Source organism: Drechmeria coniospora, chromosome 03, assembly GCF_001625195.1.
Source record: "Drechmeria coniospora strain ARSEF 6962 chromosome 03, whole genome shotgun sequence".
In the NCBI taxonomy this organism is placed as follows: domain Eukaryota; kingdom Fungi; phylum Ascomycota; class Sordariomycetes; order Hypocreales; family Ophiocordycipitaceae; genus Drechmeria; species Drechmeria coniospora.
In genome coordinates, this window is record NC_054391.1 from 6,010,602 (window position 1) to 6,028,845 (window position 18,244).

General features: G+C 55.1%; 5 protein-coding genes across 5 annotated transcripts; 2 read left to right on the top strand and 3 right to left on the bottom strand.

The window, feature by feature from the left end:
- Window positions 1-690: 690 nt before the first annotated feature.
- On the bottom strand, window positions 691-2,855 carry DCS_07382 (PWWP domain-containing protein; the record flags this gene model as incomplete). Its single annotated transcript, XM_040804667.1, has 4 exons — window positions 691-1,476; window positions 1,558-1,885; window positions 1,957-2,407; window positions 2,672-2,855. 4 exons carry the CDS (start codon window positions 2,853-2,855, stop codon window positions 691-693), a joined length of 1,749 nt encoding a protein of 582 aa, XP_040654771.1.
- Window positions 2,856-3,810: 955 nt separating this feature from the next.
- On the bottom strand, window positions 3,811-10,477 carry DCS_07383 (uncharacterized protein; the record flags this gene model as incomplete). Its single annotated transcript, XM_040804668.1, has 2 exons — window positions 3,811-4,342; window positions 4,407-10,477. 2 exons carry the CDS (start codon window positions 10,475-10,477, stop codon window positions 3,811-3,813), a joined length of 6,603 nt encoding a protein of 2,200 aa, XP_040654772.1.
- Window positions 10,478-11,291: 814 nt separating this feature from the next.
- Window positions 11,292-12,839, top strand: DCS_07384 (uncharacterized protein; the record flags this gene model as incomplete). The annotated part of the gene is made up of 1 exon (XM_040804669.1): window positions 11,292-12,839. The coding sequence occupies one exon, from the start codon at window positions 11,292-11,294 to the stop codon at window positions 12,837-12,839; it is 1,548 nt and encodes a 515-aa protein (XP_040654773.1).
- Window positions 12,840-13,004: 165 nt separating this feature from the next.
- On the bottom strand, window positions 13,005-14,322 carry DCS_07385 (activator 1 41 kDa subunit; the record flags this gene model as incomplete). The annotated part of the gene is made up of 4 exons (XM_040804670.1): window positions 13,005-13,169; window positions 13,220-14,020; window positions 14,072-14,150; window positions 14,204-14,322. 4 exons carry the CDS (start codon window positions 14,320-14,322, stop codon window positions 13,005-13,007), a joined length of 1,164 nt encoding a protein of 387 aa, XP_040654774.1.
- Window positions 14,323-16,454: 2,132 nt separating this feature from the next.
- DCS_07386 (Ubiquitin-conjugating enzyme/RWD-like protein) lies at window positions 16,455-18,244 on the top strand (the record flags this gene model as incomplete). Its single annotated transcript, XM_040804671.1, has 6 exons — window positions 16,455-16,512; window positions 16,570-16,642; window positions 16,729-16,750; window positions 16,809-16,905; window positions 16,954-17,201; window positions 17,252-18,244. The coding sequence occupies 6 exons, from the start codon at window positions 16,455-16,457 to the stop codon at window positions 18,242-18,244; spliced, it is 1,491 nt and encodes a 496-aa protein (XP_040654775.1).

Consider the following 18,244-nt stretch of genomic DNA (forward strand, 5'->3'; position numbering starts at 1 on the left):
TCACTGACTAGTCTCTCCCCTTCTTCTCCACACGGCCAACAAAAAGGCGAGCTCGGCGACGGTGGCCGATATCTCGTTTTCGAGCCCCGATGAGAACCGGTGTCAGTAGCCGCCAAACGGTGGAACCGATTCGCCTCCTCAGCATGTCGGGGCCAGCTTGTCCTCGTGCACACCCGCCGTCTTCCTCGTCATCTCCCCCTAAAAAAACCCTGCCCGTATGCATCGCTTTTCCCCCCATATCCCATGTGGCCTCACCCCGACGATTTCGCGCAACACTTTCCGAGCCAAGAATTGCAGGACCGGCAGGCAACGCCGTCAGGGCAGCACCCACCGCCTTTTCAGAACGCCGACGATGAACATGTTCGTACACCTACCAAGAGGGTGTCCCCACACCCCCAGCCATCCCCCTCACCCATCTCGTGCAGCAGGCAGAGGAAATTCAAAAAAAAAAAAAAAAAAAAAAAAAAAAACCGCAGTCAAACCATGCCCGTACGCCGAGAAGAAACCCGATGGAACAAAACCCCACTAAACAACGTGCCGAGTGGCAGCGAGACGGGGGAGGGGACGGATCAAAGGCGGCATAAATGAATATGTCAAGCTCCGTGCGACGCTGCGACGGGGGCTGCGACGCAACGGCCCATGCCAGCCTTTCGTTCGCGGGCTTCAGTCATGCCGTACCGTGCCGACGACTTACGCTGCCTCAACAGCATCGGCAGCTGGGGTCTTGTCCGTAGCCTCTTCGCCCGTCGGCTTGTCAGCCCCACCAGTCTCAGCTTCCTCATCGACCGACTTGGTGTCGGTGGCGATTTCGGCATCGGCCCTTTCGACCGCCGCGGCTTCGTCTGCTTTCACATCATTGGACGCCGTCTTCTTCTCTTCGCCGGCACCATTAACGCCGTTAGTCGAAGCCGATGCGGGAGCGGATCCATCGCTGGCGAGGAGCTTGTTCCACTTGTCCAGAAGGGATTGCGACCTCTTCTTGAACTGAAACTCCTCCTCGCGGGGGATGGCCTCGAGCTTGAGAATTGCCTTGAGCACCTTGTTGATCTTGGTAGATCGAATAATGGAGACCTCGAGGTCAACGAAACCCTCGAGCATGGTGATGAAGTCGGACATGGCCTTCATCTCGTCCTCTCGAGGCTGCTGCTCGCGGGTCAAGAGTCCTCGCTGGAGCTTGTGACGAAGGTAGAGAACCTCTTTCTGCAACAGAATCAGCATGTGGCTCTTGCGGCCGTGACGGGTAGGTGCGTGACGAACCTCCTTGCGAGCATGCCGCTCCTCGGGCGTCATCTTTGACTCCTTGGCGTTCTCCTTCTTGTCGGCGACTTCCTTCGTCTTCTTCGGCTTACCCTTGGTAGCCTTGGCAGCCTTTGAGCCCGTAGACTTTGGAGTGGCGGCGCCGTTAACAGCCTTGGGCGTGGAGGACGTGTTGAGCTTGATTTTCGGCTTCTTGGCCGAATCGGTTCGCTGGGGAGTCTGGAGGTGGAAGCTCGCGCGTCAGCCGTCGCATCAACGGATGTCAAGCAGGGCGTCGGACGACGGCCGGGGAGCACTTACGCTTGCTTCATCTTCGGCCTTTCGCTTCTTCGACTTGGCCGACTTGGGTGCGGCTTCCACATCATCCATGTCCTCATCCTCCTCCTCTGCGGCTTTGCCCTTTCCCTTCTTGGACTTCCTGGGCGTCGCCGCCGCCTCGCGCATGGCCTGCTCTTGAGCAAGCTGCTCTTCCTGGAACTTCTTGAGCATCTCCTTGTACTCGTCGATGGGGTTGCACTCGGCGGCGAGCTCAAAGGCGGCCTTCAGATCCTTGCGCATCTTCTCCGTGATTGTGTCTCGCGCCTTCTCCGCCGTGAGCTCGGAGAGAGCCATGTTCTGAACCCAACCACTGCGCAGGCAGGTCAGCAAGCGTGCTTGATGGGCGCCTATAGGACCACGCTGTCGGGGAGGGGTACGCACAACTCGTTCGTGTGGAGATACATGACGGGAAAGCTCCTGTCGTGCACCCGCTTGCCGCCATCAGCATAGGCACCGGCGAATGTGCCGTCTTCCTGAGCGGCCGACACGGGGCGAGAGCTGATGAGGGCGGCGGGAAGCATGCTCTCGTCGCAGACGATGGCCGGCCAGGCAGGGAAGCCCTTAAGCTTGACCAGAAAATGGTCGCCTGGTTGGGCATCGATGTGGGTGAGGCGCGCCTTGGATGCCTTCTTGCTGAGGCTCTTTCCCTTGGCCTCGCCAGTGGACTTGCGGCGATTGGCCTTGGCTTTGGAGGCGGGTGTCTCCGTGGCAGCCGGAGCCGCCGCGTCGTCCGTACCGTCTTTCATCTCGACATCGGCCTCGGCTACCACGGGCTTCTCCTCGGCGGTGGAGGCTTCGGCCTTGTCCTTCTTTGCCGTTTCCGGTTCTGCGTCTAGTTCGCGTACAGTCGTTAGCGCGATTTGCGGCCATGATAGCAATGGTAGCAATGCGACGCGCCGCGTCGCGGGGATCGTGGGAATCGGGACGGCCGTCGGAGTTGTGGGGATTCAAGGGATCATGAAGTCAAGAATCGGAGGTCGAGCTGCCAACGAAGCCGGAGCGCGCCCACAATGAAAACGAGCCGGGCCAGAATGATGAGAACGAGAGGCAAATGCACGGAGGGGAAGGATGGCAGGGTAGGGTTGTGCAGCCTTACCATCAGAAGATTTTGCGCCTTCTGCGGCCGCCTCGCTGTCGGGCTTGGGCTCGTCCTTGCCGCTCAATCCATGCTCCTTCGCGGTAGCCGATGTAGGCTCCGGCGCAGGAGCTTCCTCAACGCTCGGAGCAGGCGCCGCCGCCGCCGTCGTCGTCTCCGAATTTTCGCTGCATTTGTCGGCCATTGCGCTCGAGACACGAAGCTGTGCGCAGGCTGCAAGAAGGTGCGTACGCGGTTACGCGGTCGAGGGACAGTGACACCAAGTCGAAGGTCAGCAGCAAGCTCGACAGCTAGCTAGCTCCAATCGATCAGAAATGACTCCTGGCTTCGAACGCGTCGCTAGGTCTGCCTCAGAGGACAGCGGGCGATGGCGCGAAGTCGTGCTGCGCGATGGGATTGGCGTTGTAGAGATGGCTTGCGCTCGTCGGGAACACCAGCTTCTCCCGCGTTTTTGCTGTTGCTTGGCTTGGCTCGGTGATGGTGCGTGACGAGAGAAAAAACACCGGAGCGGAGGGAAGATGACTGCAGAACGAACTCAAAACGTCACCAAGAAGACGGGCCCATCACGTGACGCATCTATATATCGCCTTGCCTCTTTGCCTCCGCGCAGTCCACGCAGGTACACCGTATACATATTACTGTGCACGTAGGTGCTGTACGGAGTAAGTAAGTAGGCCATAGGTACTGTAACAAGCTACTAGGTATACTACAATTATCTACAGTACTCCGTACGCGCACCGAGTATAGTACTGTAGACCTCGTGCATGCTCGTGTACATGTACTGTATGTATGTGTACAGATACGCATGTACTTTGTATTCGTTCCTAGTACATGTAAGTATGCAGGATTCGTCCACAAACAAGTCTTGGCTTGTATACACAACACGTAACCCGCACCAATGGCAAGTTGGGCTGCCTGCCTGACCGCCAAAGTTCCATCCAAATCGGCCTCAGCCTTGGCTTTGTGCGTTGCGCGAAGCCTCTCTCCATCATAAGGAACAGCGAGGACTGAACGTCATATTCGCCCCTCTGTACCGTCCTAAATAAAACCCCATGCATCCATCCATCCGGGGACTCTGCTATGTTGCTTGCTGTACATAAACTCGTCCGTTGTCACGAAACATACATCTCCTTCTCCTCTCACTCATCCTCCTCCTCCTCGCTCTCGTCGACATCCATCCCTTCGGCCGCCGTCACGGTAAACTCACGTTCCTGGTCCACGCCGACGTAGCTGTCGCTCATGAGCAGCAGCTTCAGATGGTGGTCGCCCACCGTCGGCACCGTATACTCGAGCCGTACCTTCAGCTCTCGACCGATCGTGACTCGTTTAATGGCCAGCAGGTTTCGCGTCTTGTCGTCGCCCACCACGAGCCACCAATTCTCCAGCTTCTTCGTCGGATAAAAGGGCGCGTGCACCGTCAAGTCGTGCTCTCCCTCGTCCTCGTCGACGTTGCGCACAATCTTGATGTTCAAGTACGCCGGCTCGCCAGCCTTAATTTCATCCTCGTCGAGAACCTCGTGCTCGAGCTCCAAATCCGGGTACTTGTCGTTCGTGAAGCTAGCGGCTTGGGCCAGCTGTTTCTGCGACAAGCCCAGCCGCTTGATCAGCGTGTTGTACTCGGCATTCTCATCGGGGTTCATCTTCTCCATAAAGTCGAAAATATCCTTGATCCTGTTTAGCTCGTTAGCAACCGATGTCATAAGTAAGTGCATCGGGCAGAAGAAAGATTTCATACTCAAATTCGTTCGCCACCTTGACAACGTCAGGCGAGAAATGAGGGATCTGCTTGAGCGGGCTGTCCCTGTCCCACATGGCCTGGACGACCATTTGCGACATTTCCATCGCGTTGATCGCGTTGAGGTGGCCATCGGACGAGAGGATATCAACCATAGCACTGAGGAGGCTCAGGACACGAGACAAAAGAAGCTCCTGGTCCTTGACAAGATCAATAGGAAGTTGCATCCGAGAGAAATGGGCTTGGAGCAGCACAAACGCCTTAAAGTGCGGAGAGTCGTAGACTGCTTGCGACATCTTGACGGGGATGCGGTCGTAAATCCGTCGGAGAAGTCCATCCTCATGCCTGCGCACCTGGATCGTCTCAAACTCCGTCGCCGACGTGACAATCTCCAAGATGCCCTTCAGCTTCGTCCGGGCGCTCAACGACAGGAGGAAGGTCTGCATCGTAATGTAGGAGATGTTGTAGTAGGCGCCAATCATGGCCGCGTTCTGCGGGGCCACCGTGCCGTCTTCTTCGTCGAAGTCGATGATCTTGGACTCGGCCAGCTCGCGCAACGTCGACTCCACAAGATCCGACATGTACTCGCTCAGCCCGTCGTGCGTCGTGCTCGTGAGGCCGTAGTAGCTCGGGTTCGCCAGCAGCCGGCGGTAGAAAAAGGTGAACGTGGTCCAGTTGATGGCGTCGTCACCAGACTCGATCATCTTGGTGCTGATCTCGGTGACAAAAGCGTCATGGAGGTAGTTGTTGAGGTGTGATTCCACCGGCAGAGCCTCGTTGAGGAACTTCTTGTAGTAATCGCGCTTGATCTGGGGCAGCATGAGCACGCCGCGCGAGCTGCCGGCCTTCGAAGGACGCATCGACTTTCCAAACATTTGCAGCACTTCGCTCAGAGGGTAGTCGACGTATCTGTGCTCCCGGCCTTCGAAGTACTGAGTTCCCATCACGATGACAAGATGGGCCGTGCTGGTCAGCTCCCAGCAGACGTCCCGAGAGGCCACCAGGACCTGAATGGCACCTTTGTCGTACAGGTGCTTCACGATGCGCCTGTCGCTCAGGCTCAGCGCTTCGTGGTAGTATCCAATGCCGTGAGACAAGGCTTCGGACAATGCTTCTTCGTGGACGCGGTCAAGCAGCGGCCGCATTTGCTCAACGTCAGCGTGCAGGAAACGATCCTCGTCGTCATCAGCCACACAGGCAGCCAGCAAGTCACGCGCGGTGCTTCGGGCCTGCTTGCGACTGGGTACGAAAACCATGGCTGGCATATCCGGAGACAGCTGAGTGATGGCCAAGTATGTCGGCTTGGCCATCGCGAGCATCAACGAGGGGAAGTGAGGGTTCGAGAAGGACTGGATATGCAGCTCGAGCGGCACAGGTCGCACATGGGGGGCGAAGTTGTACACGTCGTGCTTCTTGGCATCAATCCACTCTCCAATGTCCCTCGCGTTAGCGAGAGAAGCGCTGAGAGCGACGATGCGCATGGGGAGCTCCGTTTGGGTTCGGATATAGTGCATACGGGAGACGATGATCTCGTACACGTAGCCCGTCGAGCCCCCGAGCAGGTGAATCTCGTCCGCAATGAACACTTGGACGGTCTGGATGTTCTTCCGACGCTTCCACTGCCTCGACAGAACGTCCCATTGCGTTGGCGTGGCGAGGATCAAATCACCCTTTTCGAGCAGCTTGAGGTCGGTCGCAGTTTCGCCCGTCAGTTTCACAATCTCCTTGCCGCCATGCAGATGCGCCAATCGTTTCTGCCAATCCTGTAAACGGGAATCGACGAGTTCCTGGAAGGGCGCAATATAGACGGCTCGGCCGGCATCGGGTTGCATCCAGTGGCGGAGCAGGGCGAATTCGGCGCAGACGGTCTTCCCGCTCCCCGTCGGGGCACCAACAAATACATTCTGGTCATTCGTGTAGAGGGAATTGAACGTCTGCGTCTGTATCCGATTGAACTGGCTCCAATCGGGGTACAGCTCAACGTAGCTGGCGACCTTGAGGGCAGACACTGGGAGAGGCTGTAGTTCAAGCAGCGCGGTGGAGGGTGGAAACTTCTCGGGGAGGACCAGCTTGGTGAAGGGTACGGCGATGCGCGTCTCGGAGTGCATCCATCGGTCGGAGACAACCGAGACGAAATAGTTTGGCGGCATTGGGTCGGTTATCGGTACTGTAAAGTCCACAACGTGCTCGTTCGACTCCGCTTGGGCATATTCCTTCCGCAGGAGGAATGAATCGTGAAAGAGGATGTCTTCGCCATCGCAGTCTTCGACAATAATCCAGAAACCTTCCGCCATGCCGTGAATGCTATCATCCCATTCAAAATTCGGCGTGATGCTTAGTTCAACTCTCAGCATCGACCTCGTCATCGGTTGAACTTGCGCTTCGACATCCAGTCGAGGAAACTTGGAGACGAAACCGCAGACGGTGCGGCCAGCCCTGGGCATGCCCAGAAGCTCACCCATGCGAGGAGGATCCAGGTCAAAGTAGCTGTTCCATGACACATCCATCCTCTCTGCCTTCTGAACAATGTCGCGCGGGCACGTAGGGAACTGCCGCAGCGGTGACATTGTCGGCCACATCCGCTTCTCGGCCATCTTGCAAAGATCCAGAGCCGTTTTCGCGACGTGCGCCCATCCCTTCTTCATCGCAATCTCAAATATGGCTCGCAAGATTCGTCCAGCACTTTGCGTGACGTATACCATATCGGCCATGAGTGCCAGTCCATCGAGCTTGAGCCTCGATATGTAAGCCTGGAGGAGGACATTGATCTTGGCGTGGGACTCCTCGATCGTCTCCTTGACTGGGATGGGAACTCGGCCCAAGAGTTTTGCCAATTCCAGTTTCTCGTCTTGTCGGACCGGGATATACTTGAACTCGGCGCTGAGGGCGAAGACACGGAAGAGCTCGATCGTGCTGGTCGATGGCTCGATCAAGCTGTTGTAGGTGTTCATCGAGCCATGGGTGATGTAGTAGTGAGACGCAACCTTGCCAAGTTCCGTCGACTGAAGCCTCCCGCTCTTTTCGTCGTACTTGATGAGGTTAGACTGCCTCAGCACCGTCGCAGCAGAATGGATGAGATCGACACGTTTCTGCTCAAGTGCCCCGTCATCCTCATATTCGGCACCAACCTGGTACAGTCCCGGAGAGCGAAGCATTCGGACGAAGAGGTAGGTGTATCCAAGCCATTCGACACCTTCGTCTCGGGTCCGAACGTTGCCGAGGACGATCTCTGCGTTGAGGTTATCCACCAGCTTGCTAGCAAATTGACTCTCAATGGGCAGCTGCTGGTTCAGAAGCGAGAGGTAGTACTTTATTTCGGCCTGGGTTGTGATGATGATGCCCTCTCCGTACGTGTCGAACTGAGGGCGTCCGGCACGACCAAGCATCTGAAGCACATCTTGAGGGCTCAACTCGACCCAGGCACCCTTCTCCGGCGAGTAGACTTGGGTGCCTTTGATGATGACCGTATGCGCTGGGAGATTGACACCCCAAGCCAGAGTGGCCGTACACACGAGCACCTGAATGGCGCCTCGAGCAAAGAGATCCTCGACATCCGTTCTGTCGATACGGTTCATGCCGGCATGGTGAATACCGAACCCGTACGGCAGGATGTCCTTCAAGTCAGCATCAGTAGCCTGGGCCGAAGCTTCATTGAGCACTTCTCTGCTTCCAGCGTCATGCCGAAGGATCTGGTTTATCGTCTCCAGCTCCAGGGCCTTGTCACGAATATACTTGGCCGTCTTGGCCGTCTCCTTGCGTGAGTGAACGAAAATGAGCACTTGGTTCCTGTTGGTTCCTACGTGCTCTATCACTTTGTTGTAGGTCACATCGTTCATCGTCTTTAGCTGCTTGATGGCCTTGCGGTCCGTCACGCCCACAAACTCCTGCCTGAGCGGGCAAGGTCGGTAGGAGCCGTCGAAATGGAATAGACCCTTGTCCATGTCTACTCGCAAGAAGCTCGCGACATCCCGATAGTTGGGAAGAGTAGCGGAGAGGCCGACAATCCGCACAGGTTCACCGGTCTGCTCCGTCTTGCGAATCGTTCGGCAGACGATGCTCTCGAGGACAGGGCCGCGATCATCGTGCAGCAGGTGGATCTCGTCGATGATGATCAGGCGCACAAGGTTGGTGTAGGTGAGATCATTGGCCTTGCGCGTGATGACGTCCCATTTCTCGGGAGTCGTCACGATGATCTGGGTCTCAGCGATCTGCTGCTTCGTGAGCTGGCGGTCACCAGTCAATTCCGAAACGCGAATGCCGTAACGCTCTAGACGCTTTCCAAAGTTTCCGACCTGCTCCTGCACGAGCGCCTTCAAGGGTGCGATATACACGATCTTGAAGGCGTCCAAATCTATATCGCCCGTTTCGGGGTTTCGGTTCTTTCCCAGCTCTCGAAGAATGGTCAACATGGCCACGTTCGTCTTGCCACTACCGGTGGGCGCGCAGATGAGCATGTTGCCATCATCCCCGAAAGCGGACGGATAGCACTTGGACTGGATCTTGTTGAGCGACTCGGCAGTGCTGAAGGGGCCTCGAGACCATTCAGGCATGTCGGAAATGGGGATCAGGACGTCGCCGGGCTCGTTTCTCTTCTTTGGCGGAGGAACGTGGATCTCCTCGTAGCCCTTGAAGGTGCGCTTCTTGGAGCCTTCGGGAATGACGACCTCGGGGTTGGTCATGAGATGATTTCCCTGGTCAAACACCAAGTTTTCCAAGTTTATGACCTTTTTTGGTTGCAAGCCACCAACGAGGTAACCCTCGGGTTTGGCCACTTCCGCGATCATCGAGGCCGGGACGTCAATGTCCATCTTGATGTCAAGTTTTCGCTTTTTGTCGCCGTCCTCGGTATTCTCGCCTCGAAGTTCGCTCAGAAGCCTCTGCAGTCCTTCCGAAGATATTTCTCTCTCGACATCGGCGCGCGCTTCCGCCGTCTCCGCCCGAGCGAGCTTCGTGAGCCAGTAAACCTTTTCTCTGTTGCCCACAAGCTTCTGGACGAGCTCGTGATGCTCGAAATCGAACAGCTCCATGAGATCATTTTCGATCTCTCGAAGCGACTTGTCGTCCCCGCCTGCCTCATCGGGTTCCCCAGACAATATTTTTAGCGCCAGTTTTGTTTTATCAGTCTGCTCGTGAGCGTCGGGGTATAGAGATCCGATTTGTCGTTGCAACCAGAAGGCGTCGATGTCTCGGGCAGCTACGGATCGCGCGTTCTTCTCGTTGTCCTTGGTCCGAGTCGACTCCGCACCAAGAGCCAGGTCCCCGGCGTCACTACCTGACTTGTTGGCATCGGCGTCGGCTTCATTCTCTTCGTCCTCTTGGTCAGTGTCGTCTTCTTCGGATGACTGATCGTGCACTTCGTTCACAAGGGCTTCCTCGTCCTCTTCCTCGTCGTCAAATGTCACAGCAACACCTTGGCGTTCGTCGATCTCAGCCTCGCCGTCGGCGTTGTCCATGTCGACGTCCTCGTCGTCTTGGGCATCGTAATCTGTGATCTTTTTTCCCAAGTTCACCAGCTCGTTGAACTGCTTGGGGCTGAGTGAGATGCCCAAAATGTCATCAATTTCTTTCTTCTTGTCGAGATCTTTCATGTCGTCGTCCTTCAAGTACTCCAAGGCGGCGTCGGCTGCACTGCGAATCACGTCGTGGGGCACGTCACCTAGATTTCCCGCCACAAGCGTGAGGATGAGGTCAAAGGTCGCCCGTGTTGCAGGCGTACGAGGTCGATATGTGATCCCCTCAATCAACGCGTCGTTTGCGCCGAGCAAGCCCGTCCTCTGGAAGGAGGCATCCGCCTTTCGTTTCCGCTGCTCTCGCAACAGTACGGCCTCATCTTCTTTGAGACTCCCTCTCTCCACGTTGGGCAAACCGGGCTGTTTCCTCTGCTTGGGCACTGTGTCACGGGCGACCCGGCCGCCCATGTCGTTAATGCTCAGCCGGCCAGCGAGTGACTCGGGGTCGCCGGTAGCCTCGTCAGTTCGCCGGGTGACAAATCGACGGTCCGCCTGGAGAACCAGGTTGGACATGGCCGAGTACTTGTACTGCGAGACATCGCGGTGAGGATCTGACGACATCTTGGCTTGTCTATCGGGGTGTCGCGCGCGATGGGTGACAACGGCACGCCGATGTTCTCGACGAAAGGTCGGGGAGCTCGATCCTCTAAATCACCATATGGGTTGCCAGTTGTATGTAAAGAAAGAGTCGGCTGCGGAAAGGCAGCTGGTGACTCGGCCTGCGTGGTCGAGGAGGTAAAATGGTCGACCGCAACGGTTGTGTTGTGTTGATACGTAATGAATGGGTTGTTGAGATGTCGAGGCTGCAATAAATTTCAGAACGAAGGAGTAGCTAGCTGGTTGCCCGTCACTCACGCGCTAATGCGTTCCGAGCTAGCGCCATCCATCTCGGCCGGAGTGACAAAATTCCAGCGGCATCTATCATACATGAAGTGAATGAAGCCTGTGGCTTGACACGGCGTTGTCAAAAGAGCTTGTACACGAGATATTACTCAATATTATGCCATCCGTCTCATTGATTCAAAAAAAATATTATACACTCTCAAGCTAATAATTTGATTCAGCAACGCGATTTCAACTGCATAATGGCAATCCTCAGGCCGTGTCGGGGCCATGGACAGTGGAGTGAGTAGTGTGTGACCACCTAGTTGTAGATGACAACGAATAATTCTGACCCCCCCTCTCCCCTAATTTTGCTACAGGCGACCCACGCCGCTGTCGTCCAGGTCCTTCCTCAACTACCAGTACATGTAACGGTGATCAGTAGCCCATAGAGCCACAATGCCTGTGCAGGTGTACAAACCATCACACTTCTTCTCTTCCACCTCCAAAATCCGTCTTTGGAAGAGTAAGCACAGTCAACGAAGTGACTAGAATGTCTGCCACTCCTGGCGAAATCACTTCCCTGTTTCAGACCAGGCTTGAACAATACATCAAGCCCCGCGAACAAGTCAACTACGTTCGCCGCATCGTGGCCCTGCATCTAGCTTCGTGTACCAGGGACGATACAGGTCTCAAGCCGCTGTCGCTCGCAGAACACTCGGATAATGCCGACGTCTACCCTGATATAAAGGGGGTCCAGAAGGAGTATGTTGAGGCTCTTCGTGCAAACACCGCGGCCCGACGTGAGTTTGACGAGGTCTTGCAAGCTGCCCGAGTCGCGGACGAATCTTCGTCTCCCTTGGCAAGCCGACCAGATCTCGTACAAGAACAGCTTTCCCTTTTGAAACTACGGAAAAGGCTAGGATGTCTTTTGGCTATTCAACGTTCTCTTGATCGCGTGGCCGAGAAACCTGCTTCTCACCCTGACTTCCTGGTTGGGTTGGAGACGTCCGCGGACTTTCAGGACCCTCCCGACGTCCCTCGGATTGTCACCAATCGCTTTGCCATCGAACAGGCTTCCTCCAAGCTTGATCTTCAAAAGCGATTGTATCAACTAGAGAAGGCTGTTCTTAGAGCAAGGTTGTTCTTGGGGCAGAAGGAGCGCCTCCTAGCCGACGCGAGGTCTCGAAGTGCGAACAAGCCAGCCGTTGTCAGCCTCGGCGCAAAGATTGAGGCTCTCCACGCGACGCGGAGTGAGCTGGTTAGTTGGATGGAAGCCGAGTTGAGCAAAGCTTCAACGAATGATACAAGTCCTATCGATTATGCTGAAGAGAAGCGCCAAGAAGCGACGACGGACGAGACAACTATCAAGCTGAAAACACGGGAAGTACAGCAAAGGTATAGCCAATACGTTGATGCCAGGAATCAACTGCTGGAAGTGGCGACCAGGGAGCATTCACAGGCGTCCTTGCCACCACCAACTCGGCAAACACCTTCTCCTAAACGCACCGATGGTGGCCCAGAACCAGTCGAATACCTCCTGACTCCGTACCTTGAAGTATTGCTCTCCGTCTCAAGGCAGCAAAAGGCAATCATTTCCCAAAAGTCCCACGTCAACGCAATCATGGGCAAGGAATGCAAAAGTGCGTGTCAGGTGCTTAGCCACCTCGCAGAGGAGAGCCAGCTGCTTCCCTCGCACCCGATGGAAGACTGCTCAAAACGGCGGTCTGGCATCCGGACGGAGATGGAGTCTGGGTCAAATGACGGGTCGAATATCTCGAGCCTCGTCCAGCGGTGGGTATATGCGGCCGACTCGGCCAAGATGGCCACGCTGGAGACCGTTGCGGAAACGATTGAAACCGGTCAGATCGCTCTAGAAAACTGCATGAACTCTCTTCAGGGAATCGATCGCTTGCTTGGCCAAGACGAGGATGCTAAACTTGATGAGGGAGATGCTGGCAGCTCGTTGGAGAAAGATGGTAGGCGGGGCGGCGAAGAGACGTCATTTCGTGGTGCAAATAAGGACAAGGAGAAGGGCAGGGCGCCGATGCAGCGGCCTGGGGATCCATGGTCACGCCTGCGGGGAGAAATATTGACCTGACCGATCAGGATAAAGTTTAGCGACCGCCAGTGCAGCAGAATCTGTCTGAGACAATGACTACATGTACATGGTCCTCTTGTGCCCGGCGTGCCCGACGCCAATGCATATCTCTACCAATCTCGTCCAGGACTCTCCAGGTGTGAGGCCGAGCAAGCGCATGGATGACTAATTTCCAGCCAGTGTGGCCGATATCCTCATGGCCAAGTCTAGTATCGACAAGTGCTCGTCCGACCCGTCAACGAGTCTCTTGTCAATCTCGGAGAATATCATGACAATCTTGTTCTTTTGAACATCGGGGATGGTCTCGTCCGCCGTGAGGGCTTGGTATAGCTTTCATCTCCATTAGCTGGCACTACCACTTGCAGTAGAAGATGGCTTACCTGGGATACCACCTGAGTCGCGCTCCAGCCATCCGCCACCAAACTCTCGACCACCTTGGAGACCAATCGGTACGTGTTGCCGACATCTCGTGGGCGCATCGCATCGACCAGATCATGCACCGTCTGCTCAGGGATGACGCCGGCGATGTCTTCCACAATCCTGACCGTCACAGGCCTCTTGTCAACATCCATCTGCTCCCCGGGCCCAGCTTGCTCCTCATCGGCTTTGGCTGTGCGAGCGGTGCCGACCAGTCGAGCAGCACTCTGCAGAAATGTGATTGCTTTTCTCAAGTCGCCATCGCTGCACCTGATGAGGGCATCGACGGCTCCCTCCTCCAGCACGACCCCCTCGGCATTGGCAATCAGCTCCAGCCTCTTCTTCGCATTGGTCTGGTCCAGGCTCTTGAATCGGAACTTGCTGCATCGACTGGCCAGCGGGTCGATGATACGGGTCACGTAGTTGCAGATCAAGCAAAAGCGGGTGATTTTGCTGTAGGTTTCCATTGTGCGACGCAAGGCGCTCTGGGCATCTTGTGTCATGGAATCGGCTTCGTCAAGGATGATGATCTTGAAGGGCGGACACGGGTATTTTTTCAGAGTCGACGCGGGCGGGTTGGTCAGCTGCATGCGTGCAAAGTTCTTGACCTTTTCGCGGACAATGGATATACCCCGCTCGTCGGAGGCATTCAGCTCGAGAACTCGGGACTTCATCATCTCGGGGCCGTACAGTTCTTTGGCGAGAGCGAGAATGGTGGACGTTTTGCCAGTGCCGGGGGGGCCGTAGAAGAGCATGTGAGGAAGCTAGAATCGAATGAGCCTATTGTCCTACCGCGCCGTCCGGGACATACTTGCATTGGATGCTTGCAGCGTTCGTTGCAGGACTGTGACTGTGTGATCTTGCGCCGTGACGTCGTCGAGGGTCTTTGGTCGACTGCAGCAGAATGTCAGCACATAACATGGATGGCCAGACACAGTTGTGCGTACTATTTCTCAACCCATGGTTGATGCCTTGCGTCGGCTTGACGCGAGCTCTTTTGGTCCGACGTGACACCGTTCGAAGCTGCCGCAGCTTTCCGGGCCTTGAGATCGAAAAAGCTAGCCATAGTACACGTCGTCCCGTACACGCGTCGACACGGTGGTGGCGATATGCGATGAGGCTGTAATCGCTGGGCCAACGATGGTTCGCTGAGGGAAACAGTCGTGACAACGGCTTTGCATCGAGTAAGCACAGTAATAATACATGAAAGTACATATCTTGGCGGAGTTGAGCCAAAAACCATTAACGCGTCGTCGCCAGGTACGTTGGACGCGAAGGTGGGTCCTCCGTGACCTAGCGCGTGTGCCGTTTATTAATCGCCTGCCCTCATACGGAGTGCGCCGTATTAATATTACTACTTTACTCCGTACTTGCACAAGGATATAATAGGGTACATACAATAATACAGTACACCTGCAAGTAGCAGGACTATGTGGTGCCTAAGTACACTGTAGTATTAAGTATTACCTACTAACAACTAATAATTACCCTGGTTCTACAAGTGCATGTAAGTACTGTCCTGCGAGCAGGTAATTACTTATACTTATATCCAGTACCACAAAGTGCTTCGCCTTGGCAGGGTCCTATTAATTGATACATTGAGTGGAACAGTGCAGAGTACAGTACGGACGTGTATTAGTACGGTACACATAACCACGTAAGGAATGCCGTCCAACGATGGGGTAACGAGAGCTACTTACGCCGTACTGTACTTGCAGTACCTGCTATTAGCCCCTGGCTGGTAGCGTCCTGAATAAGGTGGAAACCCTGCTGTTGAGACGGAGCGATCCGAAGACCCTGGCTGACATCTCCTCAACGGAGCTTATATGAACGAAGAACGGAGCACGGAGTAGCATCGATCAGTTTCTAGGACCAGACATTTATTTCGGACATGGTCCATATTTCGCACATCAACGTATCATAACACTGCAGTATCGGCTCTATAGGAAGACACTGGGTACTCGATTCGTTCATCCACATATACCAGCAAATCACCCAGCTGAAGCATTTTCGCCGTTGCTAGTCAGCATGCCTAAGAATAATTCACGCACCGAAAAGAATCGCGACGGGACCAAACGGTGTATCAGGCTTTCATTTACCGTGGTCTTGATTCCCCGCATCTAACTTCCATCCACATCTGCAGCAAGCAAGACGGGGCGCGGCGCTCTACGTTGCCACACCGCGAAAACATTCACCGCGGAAACATTTGGTAGGCGCACAGCTGGGTTCCCCCACGCCTAGAATTATTAGGCGAAATCTCCAGCTACAGTACCTAGTAGTTGGGCGAACCCCCCCCCTCACTTTCTACCCGATCGTGCCCCGCGCGGTCCACCTTGGCACTAACAATGTTCCATCGAACTTTAAGGAGCACTGCTAGCTGTACGGAGTACCTAAGGCTGGCACTAACAATATAGTTGTACTTACTGCACAGAGCACAGTGGGCAGGCACTTACTGTACTGGTACCTCAGCTCCAAGTACTACCTAGTACTGGCAGGTATTGTGAGAGGTATCTACTCGGTGGAACAATTCACTCCCCAGACCCCAGACATGCAACAGCAAGTGTTTGCCGAATATTTTAAAGATAGCACCGTGCCCATCATAAACTGGGCGCGCAGACAACTCACTACTCTTGTATCTATATTAGTCACTTGTACTATTATTAATGAACATATGCAGGTGGGAAGGCTCGCAAGTGCCATTTTTGAAGCGCAGAACGTACTTGAAGAAGCCTGGGCGTGTGTGTCGAACAACTTACTAAGGCGCCAACACACCAGGCAACAAATTCACTCGTTCGCAGGCACTACCTTAGGGTACTGTGTCGATACTACTTGGCTAGTACTTTATCCTACCGCCGCAGTAGCTACTTCGTTCTTTGTAGCATGCATCTGTGCTAAGGTATCAGCTACCTCGTGAAGAACCGCACCTCTCTTAAGACCTGGCTTCCTGTTCTCTTCCAACGACGACCAAACGTCACCTCCAACCCTGGGCCGCTGTCGCCCGACAAGTCCCCAATTCTTGCCCTTTTCCTCTTCATCAGTACAGATTTTTCACCTCGTCCTCATGATCGGCCCTCTTTCCGACGACATCGCCTCGCGCCTTGCTGCCCACCGCCGCTGAACATGGACAAGTCCATTATCCGCATCTCCAAGGTTCGCCCAGTGCCCCGCATCTCTCTCCATCACTTTCACCAAGCTACCATGCTAACACGAGGCCTCACGCAGGAGCTCAGCGACATCCAAAAGGGGTCCGACCTCGGTATATTTCTGCCGTGTGAATAGTCCGCGGAGCAATCCTGACGTTGAGTTGCTGTAGCCATCGCGGTCGCCTGCCGAGACATCGATGTTCGAAACATCAAGGCCTTGATCGTCGGTCCACATGAGACCCCGTACGAATTTGGATTTTACGAGGGAAGCCCGATATGATTCGAAGCCTCGAACAATAATTTCGTCCGAAGCTAACTATAGGAACCAGTTCGCCATTCGTTTTCATAAAGGTAGGTCGGCTTGAGCATCCCCTTGGCCACCAACCGGTGACTAACGAGAGTCCGGCAGAGTATCCTTCCAAGGCACCGAACGTGCAATGCGTCACAACAAACAAAGGGCAATGCAGATTTAACCCCAACATATACGCCAACGGCAAAGTTTGCTTGTATGCCCATGCAGCACTCCACGGTTGACGCTGGCTAACGGTGCGTAGGTCGATCCTCGGGTAATGGACCAGGCTTCCACATTCTGCTTTCACGCCGTGCCCCCACAGAATCTAACCTGCTCGGTAGGACATGGCGCGGGGAGCGGTCGGAAGAATGGTCCTCTGCTCAGGGTTTGGAGTCGATTCTCTTGTCCATTCAGAGTCTTCTTTCGGCAAACCCATACGAGAATGAGCCTGGTTTCGAGGATGCAAATGGGGAATCCGACCAGAAGATGCAAAGGGAATACGTTCAAAAAGTGCATTTTTCCGCTAGAGATGACGCTTGGATTTATCTAACCCGGCCCAGATCCGTCACGAGAACTTGCGCATATCCATCATACAGCGACTAGAGAGTTACCTCGGCCTTAACCCGGACGGCTCCAGGATCAGCAACGATGCCAAGGAGGCGGAGGAGAGCGAGGTCCCGTTTGAGCCCTTCAAGGATCTCTGCAAAAGGCGATTCCTCTGGTACTACACGTCGTATCTCACTGCGATAGAGAGGAGCAAGCTGGAGGTAAAGGAGCGGCAGGCGTTCGTACGAATGCCCTTTGAGTCGCAGTTTCACAATTCCATGGAAGGTCGCTTCAACTATCCGGAGCTCGAACGCAGGTTGAAGAACATCAAGGCGTTTCTCGACGCAGAACCCAACGTATGGGCCGAGGAAGGCGTAGCGGCGATGGCTCAGGAGACGACCGTCTGCGTGAACCTGCAACATCAGTTTGAGCAGGTCTCGGCGGCCTTGAAGCGCGGCGATATGCCGCACGATGTAACGCTCGAGGATGGAAATCCATTCGTGTGGATCATCACATACTTTGGACGGCCCATGACCAACCTTGACGGAGGGCTGTTCCGCATCAGGATGAACTTTAGTCCCCGCTTTCCCGACGAACAACCTCGAGTCCGGTTCGAGACGAGGATATTCCATCATCACGTAGCCGACGACGGCACCGCCTGCTACAGCCCCAATCCGTTGAAGAGAGAGGACATCGGGTCCCACATCGCCGCCATCTTCGCCGTGCTGGAGGAGGACGACCCGGCCTATGACCCCAGAGAGATTGTCAACCCGGAGGCCACCCGCATGTACTGGGGCGGCGACGCCGAGAAGAGGAAGATGTACAACCGTCGTCTGCGCCGGTCGGTACAGCAGAGTCTAGAGTCAGCAAGCCGCCTGCCCGTGCGATTCCCCGCTTGCAAATCCACTGACTGGCCGCAGGGATTTTCCGGAATAGATTTGGCTGCAGACGCGGCATCCGCAGGTTTCACACGTGAAAGGAAGTGCATGCAGATAGATACCATTTGA